Raw genomic sequence first — 13,823 nt, forward strand, 5'->3', positions numbered from 1 at the left:
TTTTTAACAAGATCAGAGTCATTGAAATCGATCGACATTTGAAGGACGAGTATTCTGGCCAAATTTTTAAAACGTTTTTCCAGAGTAGCGTATGTGGTAAATCGTCGGGACAAAGTATCATGCTTAGCGGCAATATTATGTTAAAATGACGATTTACAAATATCTTTAGTGATTTTAATTACCAATAACATATGAATGATTATGAAAGAATTAAATATGTCAAAGTGAATAAAATGCCTAAAACAATACGAGTACAATTGAAGGAGTATAAGTCGCATCTGTACATATTTGTTCTTTATCTGTACTACCGTTTTATTGAAGAACACAGTATGTGTTACGGTTTTTTGTTAACATTGCACATACAGTGTTTTTAAAAACAGCGGCAGTGTAGAAGGAAGGAAAATGACGTCACTTAGCTCTTTTTGTTTTTGTTTTAGACAGTCGTTTTAGTGATTAGTTCTCACAAAATTATATCAATCGGATTGTAAACGTTCAAGGTTACACATAGTTTTGTATGTTGGTACTTTACATCCGGCTGAGGGTATTTTACCTAGACGCATAGCATCCATATACCAGGCTAAAACCCCTGTTACAAAAAAGATAACCTCAATGACCACGCAAAACAAAAAAAAGCGTTGAGAAATTTATGACATGGAGGCTATACTCCGATTATCTCAGACAATACGAAATTGTCCAATACCACGGACTACGCTATTGTAAGCTGCCTCCATGGCAACGGTTTCATCAAACAATTTCAAAAGAATATCAGTTTTGTTTTTTACCCAATTATGTTACAGCTGGAGGTTGGCGATGGCTCAGTGGGGGTCTCGATAGCCCAGTTGGTAGAGCACTCGCTTCACACGCAAAGGGATCGAGATCGATTCAGAGTGATGTCTAGATTATTTTTCACGGCTCATCTCTTCGCCCAGCAGTGATTGGGTCGCTGGATCTGTTTGATCTAGCGGAAAGTTATTTACAACAGACCTGCGATAAACCGGCGTCCTATTCAAAGGGTAGAAAGAAATTGCTATTCCCCGTTTCACGCTATAAAAAACGGCTGTTAAGGACTACTTTTTGTTGCTATACTTATCAAGAACAAAATCTCTCTTTTTCCGTCGCGATTTGTATTTAATATATATAAAGAGAGAGGGAAGCCTTTGCTTTCATCACTTGGTAATCAATATATAGATATGAGGGTTCTGTATCTAAATGTTGTGTTTAGTTAAGGCAACTATAAATGGATAAGATTGTAAGGGCATCTTGTGCCTGATATTTACAAACAAAAATGTAGTCCTTAAGAGCCATCAGATCCATTTTGGCAAGAATTTATCCCAGTTTTTCTAACTTAAAACGGACAATAGCAATTGCTTGTTATCTTTTGGATAGGACGCTAGTCAAACGCAAATAATTTCCATCAGCGCTAACAGATCAATCACTGCTGGGTGGACAATGGGTCATTTAAAATATCAATCTCGATCCCTTTGCTTGTGAAGTAAGTGCTCTACCAACTGAGCTATCAGGATCTTAAGAAGTTAGAAAGTTCACCATATGTTTTCTAAAAAGATTTTTTTTTCTTTTTCAAGGATTGGAAACTAGTTACATATTATTCAATTGTTGTACTATTGATAAAGTCAAAGATAGACAGAGGAATAACCTAGAAGCCATGTCTCACTACTGCTAGAATCGGGAACAAATGTAAACGTATATAAATTTTGTGGCAGATTAAAACTGGTCCCCGGTTTAGTCACGAAGTCCCATGTTTGAGATATTTTGCCAAAATGTGAGGATTTTTTTCCAGGATGCGGGTAATTTTAATCCATCTATATTTTAATGACAAGACGAAGTCCCAGGTTTGAGAATTGCTTTTATTTTTTTGGTATGTTTTCTGGGGTTTTCTTTTGTTTATGATTTGTTTTGTTGTTTGTTTTGTTTTGTTTTTGTTTTTGTTTTTTTTTCTTTAATTTTTTGTTGTTGTTGCCAAATAAATGAGAGTCATTTATAACCGATTAATATTTGAATGATGAATTTTTTGGCCAAAATTTTAAATATGTGCTCTTCCAGAATGCACCAGAATAGCATTCCTCACAGTTAGGCGGTCTCAATAATTTATACCAATGTTCAAAATATCCGTTGGCATCACTACCGCCGCCCCCACGAAGAGTAATTTTCATTTTTCCGAAACGGACCCGGTATAACTTTACTGCCCATCCTACGCATCGCCAGCAACCTTCCGTCGTTGGCTGCTTTTGTCCGTGACACAAACCGGCGATACAACGCCTCGTTGTCTATCACGATTTCGCCTCTTTCATAAAGGTGATTGGAAACGCATCAACAGATATATAAAGGAAAACATCCTCGTCTAATTATTTGAATTTGTATCGATGGTAGTTTGGTTGTCATCAAAACGCCAAAAATGACATTTTGATATAGAATTCAATATTAGGAAGAATACCAAATCGGCGAAGTCAATATTTGTGATAATTCAAAAAAGTATAACGTTTGGTTTGATAGGTCCATCATTTTTATTGGAAAGACTTCGGAAGAAATAAATTTCGCAAACTTTAGAAAAACCAACAAAATCTCATTTTCATAGAAAAGTACGTGTAAATCGAAAACAACGTCATTAACTGAAGCAAAGATTCTTTTAGAAATAATTACACCTACCAATTAATTTTATTCCTCCCCCTCAGTAACTTGGAGCACGCACAAAAGGATTACGACCGTTTATAACTTTCTGAATTTTTGTGATACTTAAAGGTAAGATACCGCTTTTATTGATATTTTATTGATGATGATGCTAATAATAATAATAATAATAATAATAATAATAATAATAATAATAATAATAATAATAATAATAATAATAATAATAATAATAATAATACAAATTAATAATAATATCATTTTGATTGTGCACCTCTTGTATTTTGAAAACTACGGTTCCTTTAAAAGGTTATACTGTACAAAAATCACAGGGATAAAGAAGTTTAGATACAGTGACATGTCACATTATCACAATCACTAATAATAATAATAATAATAATAATAATAATAATAATAATAATAATAATAATAATAATAATAATAATAATAATAATAATAACAATAATACAAATTAATAATAATATCATTTTGATTGTGCACCTCTTGTATTTTGAAAACTACGGTTCCTTTAAAAGGTTATACTGTACAAAAATCACAGGGATAAAGAAGTTTAGATTCAGTGACATGTCACATTATCACAATCAAAGCCCCCCCCCCCCCTCCCCCTCTCCTCAGTGAAAATAATTCAAGAATGGCAAACGTGTACCTTGCTCGATGGGTGACCAGTGGGGTTTGTGCGACCTTTATGAGTTGTCTTGCTCAACTGTTGGACGGGGAATATGTCTTTATCCTATTCGGAGGACCCCCCCCCCCCAGTTTGTTTTTTACATCAATGTCTTTGTCTAAAATGTATAAGTACGTCACCGGCTGCTTGTGTCGTCCAATATAGATAATATCCGCTTCGCTAAGAAGCTCGCAACATTGCCATCCGGAAGTATAACGGACCAACACACAAAACTATGTGTAACCTTGAACATTTATATTCTGGTTAATACAGTTTAGTGAGAATTACTGATAACGCGGATGGCAAAAAAAAACAATAACAAAGACCCGAATGACGTCAACTTCAGTCTATCTATATTACATTTTCGTTGTCCACCAGGGAAGAGATAAATTATAAACGCTGTGAATCGATTTTCAACACTGTTAAGTATTATTTAAGTGATATCTATTGTTACACAATTTCAAACACTATTACATGAATGCAACTTTGTTGTGAATATTTTCCCCGCGGGAGAGAGACCATTACTGTAAACATTTTAAAGTTTGAGTCATATTTTATTGCAAACGAAGAAAAGATCAAAGGAATTCGGCATTGTGCGAAAACTGTCTGGTCTATCACTATCGGTATTCAAAATTCGTAATGTCACTTAAAAGCCCGCATGCAAAATAAATCACGACACAATATTTCGTAACTTTGGAGGAATTTGCGATATTCCGTGGGCAAGGGACTTGGAACGGACAAGACTATAGATAGTAGATTTCACGAGCATCCAAGGATTTTTATGAATTTGAAACAGTTTTTCGTCTTTCCTAAAAAGTTGCGTTTTTAAGATACGATAGTTTTGCACCCTGCAGCTACAACAAAGAAACAAGATAAAGAAGTTGAGGTGGGAGAAATGAGTATGTTGAGATGGTCACTTGGCTGGACAAGAAAAGATAAAGTGAGAAATGAACGAATTCGAAGGTTGACTGAAGTGAAGAATGTATCAATAAAGATGAGAGAAGATAGATTGAAATGGTTCGGATATGTAAAGAGACGAGAGAGGAGGTATGTGGGAAGGAAAGTATTTGACTTACAATTAGTGGGAAAGAGGATAAAGGGACGACAAAGACTAGATGGTGGGATAATGTAAAGGACGATATGAAAGAACTGGGACTGAAGGAAGACGATGCTCTGAACCGAGATGCATGGAGATGTAGCATTCATTATGGCAACCCTGCAAAATTCGGGACAAACTGAAAGAAAACAAAACAGTTTTTTTTTAGTCCGTATCAACGCGTAGTCATCGTAACTTATTGCCTGACACTAGAACCGTCGTCATCGGTATCTTATAGCCAGACACTAGAACCGTCGCCATCGGTATCTTAGAGCCAGATACTAGAACCGTCGTTATCGGTATCTTATAGCCAGACACTAGAACCGTCGTCATCGGTATCTTATAGCCAGACACTAGAACCGTCGTCATCGTTATCTTATAGCCAGACACTAGAACCGTCGTCGTCATTAACTTATAGCCTGACACTAGAACCTACAAGGACTTACAGTGTGACGTAATTTTTTTAGGTTTGTGCAGCGTCTAGTGAGTTGTCGTTAGTGTGTTGTTTTCTTTTATGGCCAAAGACATGTCTTTTAACGTCATTTTTGGTCAGTGTCAGACTATAAGATAACGATGTCTATGATCAACCCAGTCGACACCTCCTTCTCCAAATAGACCCGAATAGATTCGATACGTTACGAAGGCCATTTATCTCTCAAACTAAATCTAATGAAGCTAATAGTCTTAAACAGTCATGACGTTACTTCCCTCGTAATGACGAATAGTAACTCAGTAATTGGATCTAAACTGATGTCATGTCCACCTAGCAACGAGCACTTGGTTCTAAACAAAGAAAATCGTTACTTTTTATTCTCCATGCTGGCTAGAACTTTTTTCATGTCATGTGATCAGAATGCATAAATGTCAAAACATGATCAGATTTGTAATGTTTTTCTCCGCTGGATACACTTTTATGCTCGTCGGAGAAGTATTTCATAAGGGCGTCCGCCATTGTTCCGATAGTTTAGAACCAGTTAATAGGTAATAATAATGCGTCATTACGAGGGAAGTGACGTCACGACTGTTGAATTCTATTGCGGTACGCGTTATACAGTGTCCAATCGGGACCAATTGTGTGATGTCAACATACTTATTCAAATCTTCTTGGAGGACTGGATACAAGCAGATGATTTTCTGGATTCACTGACAGTACTTTACTTTTCGCCTTAATAAATTTTGGTCGTGAATAAAGATCATTTTAAGTTCCGTAATCATACGAATACGCCTATGCATAACTGGTACTAAACTAGTTATGCCACCTTATGATTCAATTTGTAACCTGTTCATTGTTCCTCCAGAGGATGTGCGGCTATGTGGTCTTAAGGTATGACACTCGCTTTTGGATCGGAAGGTCCTGGGTTCGAGCCTCGCTAGGGGCATAGTTGAGTCCTTGGAAAAGGCTCTTTACTCACATTCTCTCATCGTACACAGGTGTAAAATCAGTACCTGGCCGTTAACAGCTTTGTCTCTGTTCGAAAAATATGTAAAAGCGCCATGTCACGTCCTACATGTTACGTGTTGCTGTTGGCTAGGGACCCCTTGTGAAGCGCTTTGAGCACGATTAGTGGATATTGCTCCATATAAAAGCTCAAATCTTTTTAAAACACTTCCAAGGAGGTTTGGAACCGGAATAGAGGAAGGTGTGACCTCAAGACTTCTCCCTCCATTTATAACCCACCAATAGCTCTGAATCCACAAACCTCACCGATGTTAAGGGGGGAACCGGTAATCGAAAATCAAATTTTGAATTTAACTCTACAATTGTTATTCCTTCGTTGTCTTTATGTAGATAGTAGGAGGTCTGATATGAGAAATTGATTGTGATCACTTCAGGCTTGAGTAAACTCGTAGCCCGCCGTTAAGGTTCAATTTTGTTAATGTTCATCAGTTTATTTATTTAATTTTTTCTGACTATACACTGACATATGATGCTATTTGAAATTGTTGCCAGAAAACTTACTTGATGCAGGGTGTTTTTTTACTACCCCATAAAGAATAAAATAGCCTAGAACCAGAAACGAAAAACATCTATTTTTTTCGTAGTTTCCCACCACTATTCAAGTTTTTTGTTGTGAAAATTTCAGAATAAATATCGTTCCATTTAAACAAGCCGCAAACTTCAAAACTTCTTCAACGGATAGGTCCTTGTTCTCGGGTTGCTTCTTCTGTATGGAATCTTCTTCCTAATTCTTTTAGAAAATGCAAAGTAGATAAAAGGGACCTTTAAGCAGACCTCCCTACTGCTACGAAGAATTCGTAAAATTACGTGATTGTGCCTCCAATTTAAGAATTTTAAGAGGTTTTTAAAGCAATTAAAACATTGAAAATAAAAGTCGATACCAGAGTACATAATTTTAAGAATTTGAAGTGTTCTTTAATCATTGTGAGGGTAAATTGTTGATCTGTAAAGTAAAGTATAACGACTTCTATTTTTGATTCCTAAAAATTTCAAATTTTTATATTTTTAAGTAGGTAGATCTGTTTAAGACAAACATAATAAGCTATTTATTTTATTAGAGAATATTTGACAGAGTAAACCCGGTTTCCGCTATATTCTTTACCGTGTCTTGAACGTAATGGGTATTTTCTTCTTTCATTTCTATGGTCCTGTATGTGTGGCATTAGATTAGCCTATAGCTGTTTGTATAAGGAATAGGCGCGGGTTAAAAATGAGTTTTCAAAAACTAGAGCATTTATATAGCGCAGTGTCCACTGAAGGTGCTCAAAGCACTTTATATGATTCCCCTAACCAACATGACACCTGTTAGGCGATATTAAATTTGTATTCAGACAGAGACAACGCTGGTAACGGCCAGGTACTCACTTTTCCCCCCTGTACGGTGACAATGTGTGTAAAGAGGCTTTTTCTAAGGACTCAACTATGCGCCGCCAAGAGCATTACTCAAACCCGGGACGTTCTGGTCATAGGGCGTGTATCATACCACAGGACTACAAGGGCATACATTACCATTATCATTATCGTTAAACCCAAGGCTTTAACAAGTCTCGACTTACATTTTTCAAACAATTTTTTTTTAACTTGAGCTTTTATATAGCGCAATATCCACTTAATGTGTTCATAGCGCGTTACAAGGGGTCCCTAACCAACAGCAACATTTAACATGTAGATAGAGACATGACGCCTGTTAGACATGACGCCTGTTAGGCGATAGTAAATTTTCATTCGGAAGGAGACAACACTGTTAACGACCAGGTACTCATTTTACACCTGAGTACGGTGAGGGAATGTGAGTAAAGAGTCTTTTCCTAGGACTCTACTATGCGCCGAGCAAAGCTCGAACCCGATCCAAAAGCGAGTGTCATACCACTAGACCACATAGCGGTACAATGGGTCATTTAAATCGAAGTAGGGTGGCCAGATAACTCAGTTGGTAAAGCACTCGCCTCTCACGCAAAGGGAATGAGATCGATCTTGGGTGAATTTGAGATTTCTTTCCGACCCCCTCCCCTCTGTTTAGTCAGACCAACAATGATTGGGTAGTTTGGTCTAGAAATCTGTCGGAAGCACTTTGCAAGAAATTTCTGTTGTCCGTTTTACGCTATAGAAGGAATGAAATTGACTTCTCTCAGTTCTTTGTCATTGTCTTTAGCCAGCCATTTTATGAGTAATGTTCACTAAAATGTACTAATCAAACCATAAAAGTTTAAGGTTGCACATAATTTTGTGAGTTGTTAGGTTATATCAGAATGGCGGATGTTGTGAGTACTTTAACTAAGTTCATGACATCAATAGAAACTGTGATAAACTCCAGCTCCATGAGCCCGATGGCTCTGGCAAATTAGATTATACTAGGTTTCTGTAAAAAAAGGCTTTTTCTCAGTTTATGGCAGTCTTAAGAATAGGGACATTTAAATAGAGTATTTCAGCGGATTTATCATGTTCAATGCCCTTAACATTGTTACATTTATTCATCCATCAAGCGGTATGGAACCATATTTCCATTTCAAATGGTATATGTCGTCTGTTGTTATAACGCTTTTACAATATCCGCCTCGGCCGATAGCCAGGTACTCATTCGCTCCTGGGTCGAGTGAAGGTAATGTGTATTAAGTGTCTTACCCAAAGGCACAACATCAGGACCAGAATTTCCCACGATCATTGTTATCCGCCCGGTCACTGACCACGCTTAACATCTCTTGACTCTTGTGACAAGAAAACACACCGGAAACCCGAGCCACAAATCCAAACAAGGTTACATTATAATATCAACTTCGTGAAGTCCCAGGTTTGAGAGTTTTTTGCCAAGATGAGGGTCATTTAAATTGATCAATATTTTAAGGACGAGTTTTCCGGCCAAATTTTTAAATACATGTTTTTCAAGCGCGCGGCATTTAACAGGCTAAAATACAGTTTGCTTCGTAGAAAAAATGACTTACTTGAGACATTGACTAATTGCTGCAGCCGTAAAACGCTTCTTATGCCATCTTAAAATGACTAAGCCGATCATCAATTGTATTCGAATTTCACCTCATCCATGAATATCTAGGATAAGGGCTTTTGAAATAAACCTCTCAACGTATCGCTGACATAGTCTACACTTCATCAACTCTTGTAAACAAGAGAATGAATGAAGTTGACGTCACTCGGCTCTTTGTTATCGTTAATAGACAGCCATTGAGTATTGAGTAGGACGCTGGTTTATCGCAAAGTACGTTCCACCAACTCAAACAGACCCAGCTACCCCAATCACTGCTGGGTGGACAGAAGGAGAAAGGGGGGAAATTCAGAGCCTTTTGTTAAATTTGGAAATGGGCGCTACATAAACGATAATTATTGTATTGTATTGTACTTTGAAATTGTGATAAATGGTGATGATTTGTGTAGCTCTTTGTTTCGGGTTAAAGTTACAGGCTTGCATTAATATTGGCTATGGATAGAACTTTCAATAAAAAGATGAAAGAAAAAAAATACAAAAGTAAAAACGGCTATTGCTCTGTCGTTATTTAGATAGCACAACTTATAACTCTTAAGGTGATAAATTTAAATAATGATCTGGGGTCCCTCTCAAATAAGCAAATTTGTGAGGTTTTGTTGTCTTGAAATATTGTTTTGTAAAATTTAAATAGAATATTTGAAATGTCGTTGCAGTTAGGAATTGATTTCCCCGTGTCATCACTTCGTTTTTATTTTACAAAAAGCTGTAATATTTTATTAGAGCTATATCATCTCCTGCTGGTGTCTCCCGCTGTATTTTCATGGTTCAATGAACCAACAATAATCTCTTGTAATAATATTTAAATAGTTAATTGCCGCACTCTAGAAAGACACGTATTTAAAAATTTGGCCAAAAAAATTCGTCCTATAAATATCAATCGATTTAAATGATCTTCATCTTGGAAAAAAAACAACTCTTAAAGTCCCAGGTTTCATATTTTTTGCCATAATGAGGTTTCTTTTAAATCGATCGACATTTGGAGGAGGATAAGATTTCAAGCCAAATTTTTAGATACGTGTTTTCCCAGCGTACGGCAGTTAACTTGTTAAAAGTGATCCCTGTGTAAGAATATCATGGAGTGCATAGCTTAGGACATAGACACCAATTAGGGACAATAGAATATTATTTCTAATTGAACTGTTGAACTGATTTCTATAGGATAAACGGACCATAGCAATCGCTTACTACCCTCTGTATGAAAAAAAAATGTAATATCGCCTAACAGGCGTCGTGTCTCGTTCTGCATGGATGTGTTGCTGTTGGTCAGGGACTCTTTGTAAAGCGGTTTGAGCACGTTTAGTGGCTATTAAGCTATATAAAAGATAAAGTTTTTTTTTGTTTTTTGTTTTTTGTTTGTTTGTTTTTTTTTTTGTTTTTTGTTTTTTTTTTTTGTTTTTTTTTTGGGGGGGGAGTTAATAAAAGACAAAAGAATTGTAGTTTTCTCTTAATGATGTAAGTAATTGCTATTGTCCCTGAGCTAGTGGGGCATCTAGCTACCGGGGCCCTGAACTGTAACGAAGTCTGTGGAATTTTGAAATTATATATTTTAATGATTATGGTGTAAGAGCTTTATAAATTCAGCGTGTTTTTTAATCGTTGCTTAATAGGGCTGATCTATATTCTTCTTCATCATCAATGTCTTGTTATCATCATCATCATCATCATCCTCATTATCGTCGTCATTAACATCAATATTTTAATCATTATCATTGAGCACCAGAAACATCATCATCATCATCATTATAACATTTTTTTCGTAATTTATTTCTTTTACTTTCAGAGATCAAATCGTCAGCACAAAGAACCGTCACTGAGGAGAGAAAAATACATAGTAAAAACAAAGGTTTAAAGCATCTACTGACAATCTACTTAATCATCACCTGGTCAAACTACGCACCAAAAAAAATCCAACTTCCTCGTTGTAGAATGTTTATGAAATGATGTTCTAAGTTTTATGCCAGTTTGTATAACACGCATTTCGCGATAGTTTTATTTTCCGATTTTGTTGAAAATTTCTGAGTTCAAATTAATATTTATCGAAACAAACATAACATCAATCAGAATTTTAGAAAAAAAAAAAACAACACTTTATTTCGCTGTTATTTAAAGTCAAAGAACGGCACAAGGTTTTTAGATTGGGTTAATAACATTTGAAATTTGCAATATTGAATTGTTGACGCGACTTTGATGTAGATTATAATTTCAACCTGGAACTTATTTATCCGGCCAAAATTTCAAATCACTAACATTGCCATTGGTATCTGGAGAATATCTGAAGGACATCCATTCATTCATCAAATTTTAATCCATAATCTAACAGAAGAAATACTACGAATTGAATAATTTACCTCGAAGGTTCTTCCAGTGGTTTTTGAACGGAGACACGAACACGGACACAAAGAGCTATGCTATTGTGTTGCCTATCTCAGTGGCTCTCTGTGCTGCTTCCATTGTTATTTGCCATCTTGCCGTGGGCTTCCTCTCGAAGTGTCTGGTCATCACTCCCTTCTCTCGAAACATCCATTTTCACATCAGGTAAGAAAGAGTCTTTTATAGGATAGATTTGATAGTATACGTGTTCCAATTGTCGTGGTATAAATGAGTGCTTAAGAACTAACTCGACAACATGCATAAAATAAAGATGTGAAGAATAAGGCCCCCAGAATTTACTAGTTACTTTTTTAAAATAAAGAACAAATAACGACGTGTTTAAGATGATTTGAATAGAAAGATGAAATTTAATTAAATGAGTCCTCTGATAAATGAATGGTACTCACAGTTACAAATGAGAATATAATGATATTACGTATCTTATGCGATCTTGATGAGATGATGAAAATGTTAGATATTGCGGGCGGACTTGTGGGGTTCCACTTCCAGTTGAGAATGGTTACAGTTATTCCTCCAAGTGGCTCAGACTTGATAAGTTCTTGACAGTGATTGAACTGGCAAAGTTGACAAAGGAATCTCCGATGTCTTGATAGCGGAAATCAAAACTAGTGAAGTGCTCCACAAACTCCCGAGAGTAAGATATAAATCCCGAAAACATAGATAATATGAGGAGTGGAATAGTATGGCCGTCAGGGCATAGGTTATTGAGAGAAGTGAGTGAGGAAGATTAGATCGATCAGCTTTTATAATAAGTGGCTACGTGACAGAAGGTAGAACGAAAAGTATTCACTAATTTTACATTTATTCAAAGAGAAGGCTATTAAAGGAAAGATGATCTAATATTAGAAGGTAAAGTTTTTCTAAGTCTACCGAAATATAACTGGAGTGAGATGAACTCAGTTCTTACTAAAGTAAAACATAAAAAGCATTCAGCATGGGACAGCGTGGCTCAGCGGGATGGGCTTTGCTTCGTACCCAAAAGGTACCGAGTTCGACTATCCGCCTCGTGTGTGGCCTTGAGCAAGTCACCTCGCCCTAGTTTAATGTGCGGCGCTGCACTGCGGCTGACGCCTGGGTTATTCAAGTCTTCCCTTGGATTAGACGCTATAGACAAATTTCTATTTGGGGATGGATAAAGGGAGTTTTTTTTAAAAGTATTCAAAAATTATTTTTAAAAATACTTCTGAAGGACTGCATACATACTTGTTGGTAGATAAAAGACATTTCCCTTTAATAGCGCATTTCCACGGATACATCATGCTCAATGTGCTTCATGATGTTATATATTTTACCCGAGCAGGTCACGTGGAACCATATTTCCATTTCATACCGTACCAATCTTCTGTAAGGCTTTCGTACTATCACTCTTACAATATCCGTCGAGTGGGTTTTTAAAAAATAATTAAAAATTGAGCTTTTATATAGGGCAATATCCACTAAACGTACTCAAAGCGCTTTACAAGGGGTCCCTTCCAACAGCAAAACTTAACATTTAGGACAAAACATTACGCCTGTAAGGCGAGATTATAATTTTTTCGGACAGAGACAACGCTGTTAACGGCCAGGTACTCAGTTTACACCTGAGTACGGTGAGAGAATGTGAATAAAGAGCCTTTTCTAAGGACTTAACTATGCGCCGAGCGACGCTCGAACCCAGGACCTTTCGATCCGAAAGCGAGTGTCATACCACAAGACCACATAGCCGCACGAGTGGGGTAATGTGTGTAAAGAGCCTTACCTAAGGACACAGCGTAGGGTCCAGAATTTTTCAAGATCTCTGTCACCCACACTCTATTGTCCAAGCTTAACATCTGCTTTAACAACGTAATCCTCCCATATCTCAATTGTTTTTGCAAGTCTCATTCGCTGTGTTTTGTTGGCAAAGAGGATACCCAAAGGTCCACATCATCAGAATCCGTATAGTAAATTCAAGCTACTTTTTTATCTTATTATTTCTGACCGACATTTATTTAGTGTCAGATAGCCTCCGCCGGTCTCATAACGAAAACAAATATATAAATAAATAAAACTAAATTTATTTTTCCAAAATGGAAATATTTCATTATGATCTGTCTCACAAAGATAGAAATAATCAGCCGTCAAGCGCAAGGCAGTGCCCGTCAACAGTGACAATAATGACGGGCTCTATAACATTTTATCAGTGCATGAGTGTATTATGATTAATTAAATAGCAAGTCGGTTAACACCCTTATATAACGTTCAAAGTGGTTTTGTCACTCACGATGAAAGAGAGTGACAAAACAATGAAGTTACAATAATGTATATCATTACGTAAATTGGGTTTTCCCGCTCTATAGCATATTTCAATTGTGACAACGATAACGTTGTATCTATAACATTCATTCATAATAACACGCACAAATTATTTGTCTCAGTATGGGAAGGCTTTATAATAATAATATTATAACTGGAATAACAACGACCATTGACTTTTTCAACTCTCGTTTCTGATAAGATTATGCGTGGAAATGCATTTGGAATGTGGTTCGCTCACATCAATGTTACTAGTCGATAATTCGATTTTAAGTTT

At 36.5% G+C, this 13,823-nt stretch overlaps 1 protein-coding gene across 1 annotated transcript in view; it reads left to right on the top strand.

Annotated features, from left to right (window-relative positions):
• The first annotated feature begins 1,696 nt into the window (after positions 1 to 1,696).
• The window catches only part of LOC144977817 (uncharacterized), a 32,092-nt gene continuing 19,965 nt past the window's right edge, over positions 1,697 to 13,823 (top strand). Inside the window, exons 1-2 of the mRNA XM_078923212.1 lie at positions 1,697 to 2,757; positions 10,662 to 11,416. Coding sequence (XP_078779338.1) covers positions 11,287 to 11,416 — 130 coding nt within the window. The 5' untranslated portion in view covers positions 1,697 to 2,757; positions 10,662 to 11,286. The remainder of the gene's footprint in view (positions 2,758 to 10,661; positions 11,417 to 13,823) is intronic.

Source organism: Berghia stephanieae, chromosome 8, assembly GCF_034508935.2.
Source record: "Berghia stephanieae isolate SIO BIC M18660-M18661 chromosome 8, UCSD_Bste_1.3, whole genome shotgun sequence".
NCBI lineage: Eukaryota > Metazoa > Mollusca > Gastropoda > Nudibranchia > Aeolidiidae > Berghia > Berghia stephanieae.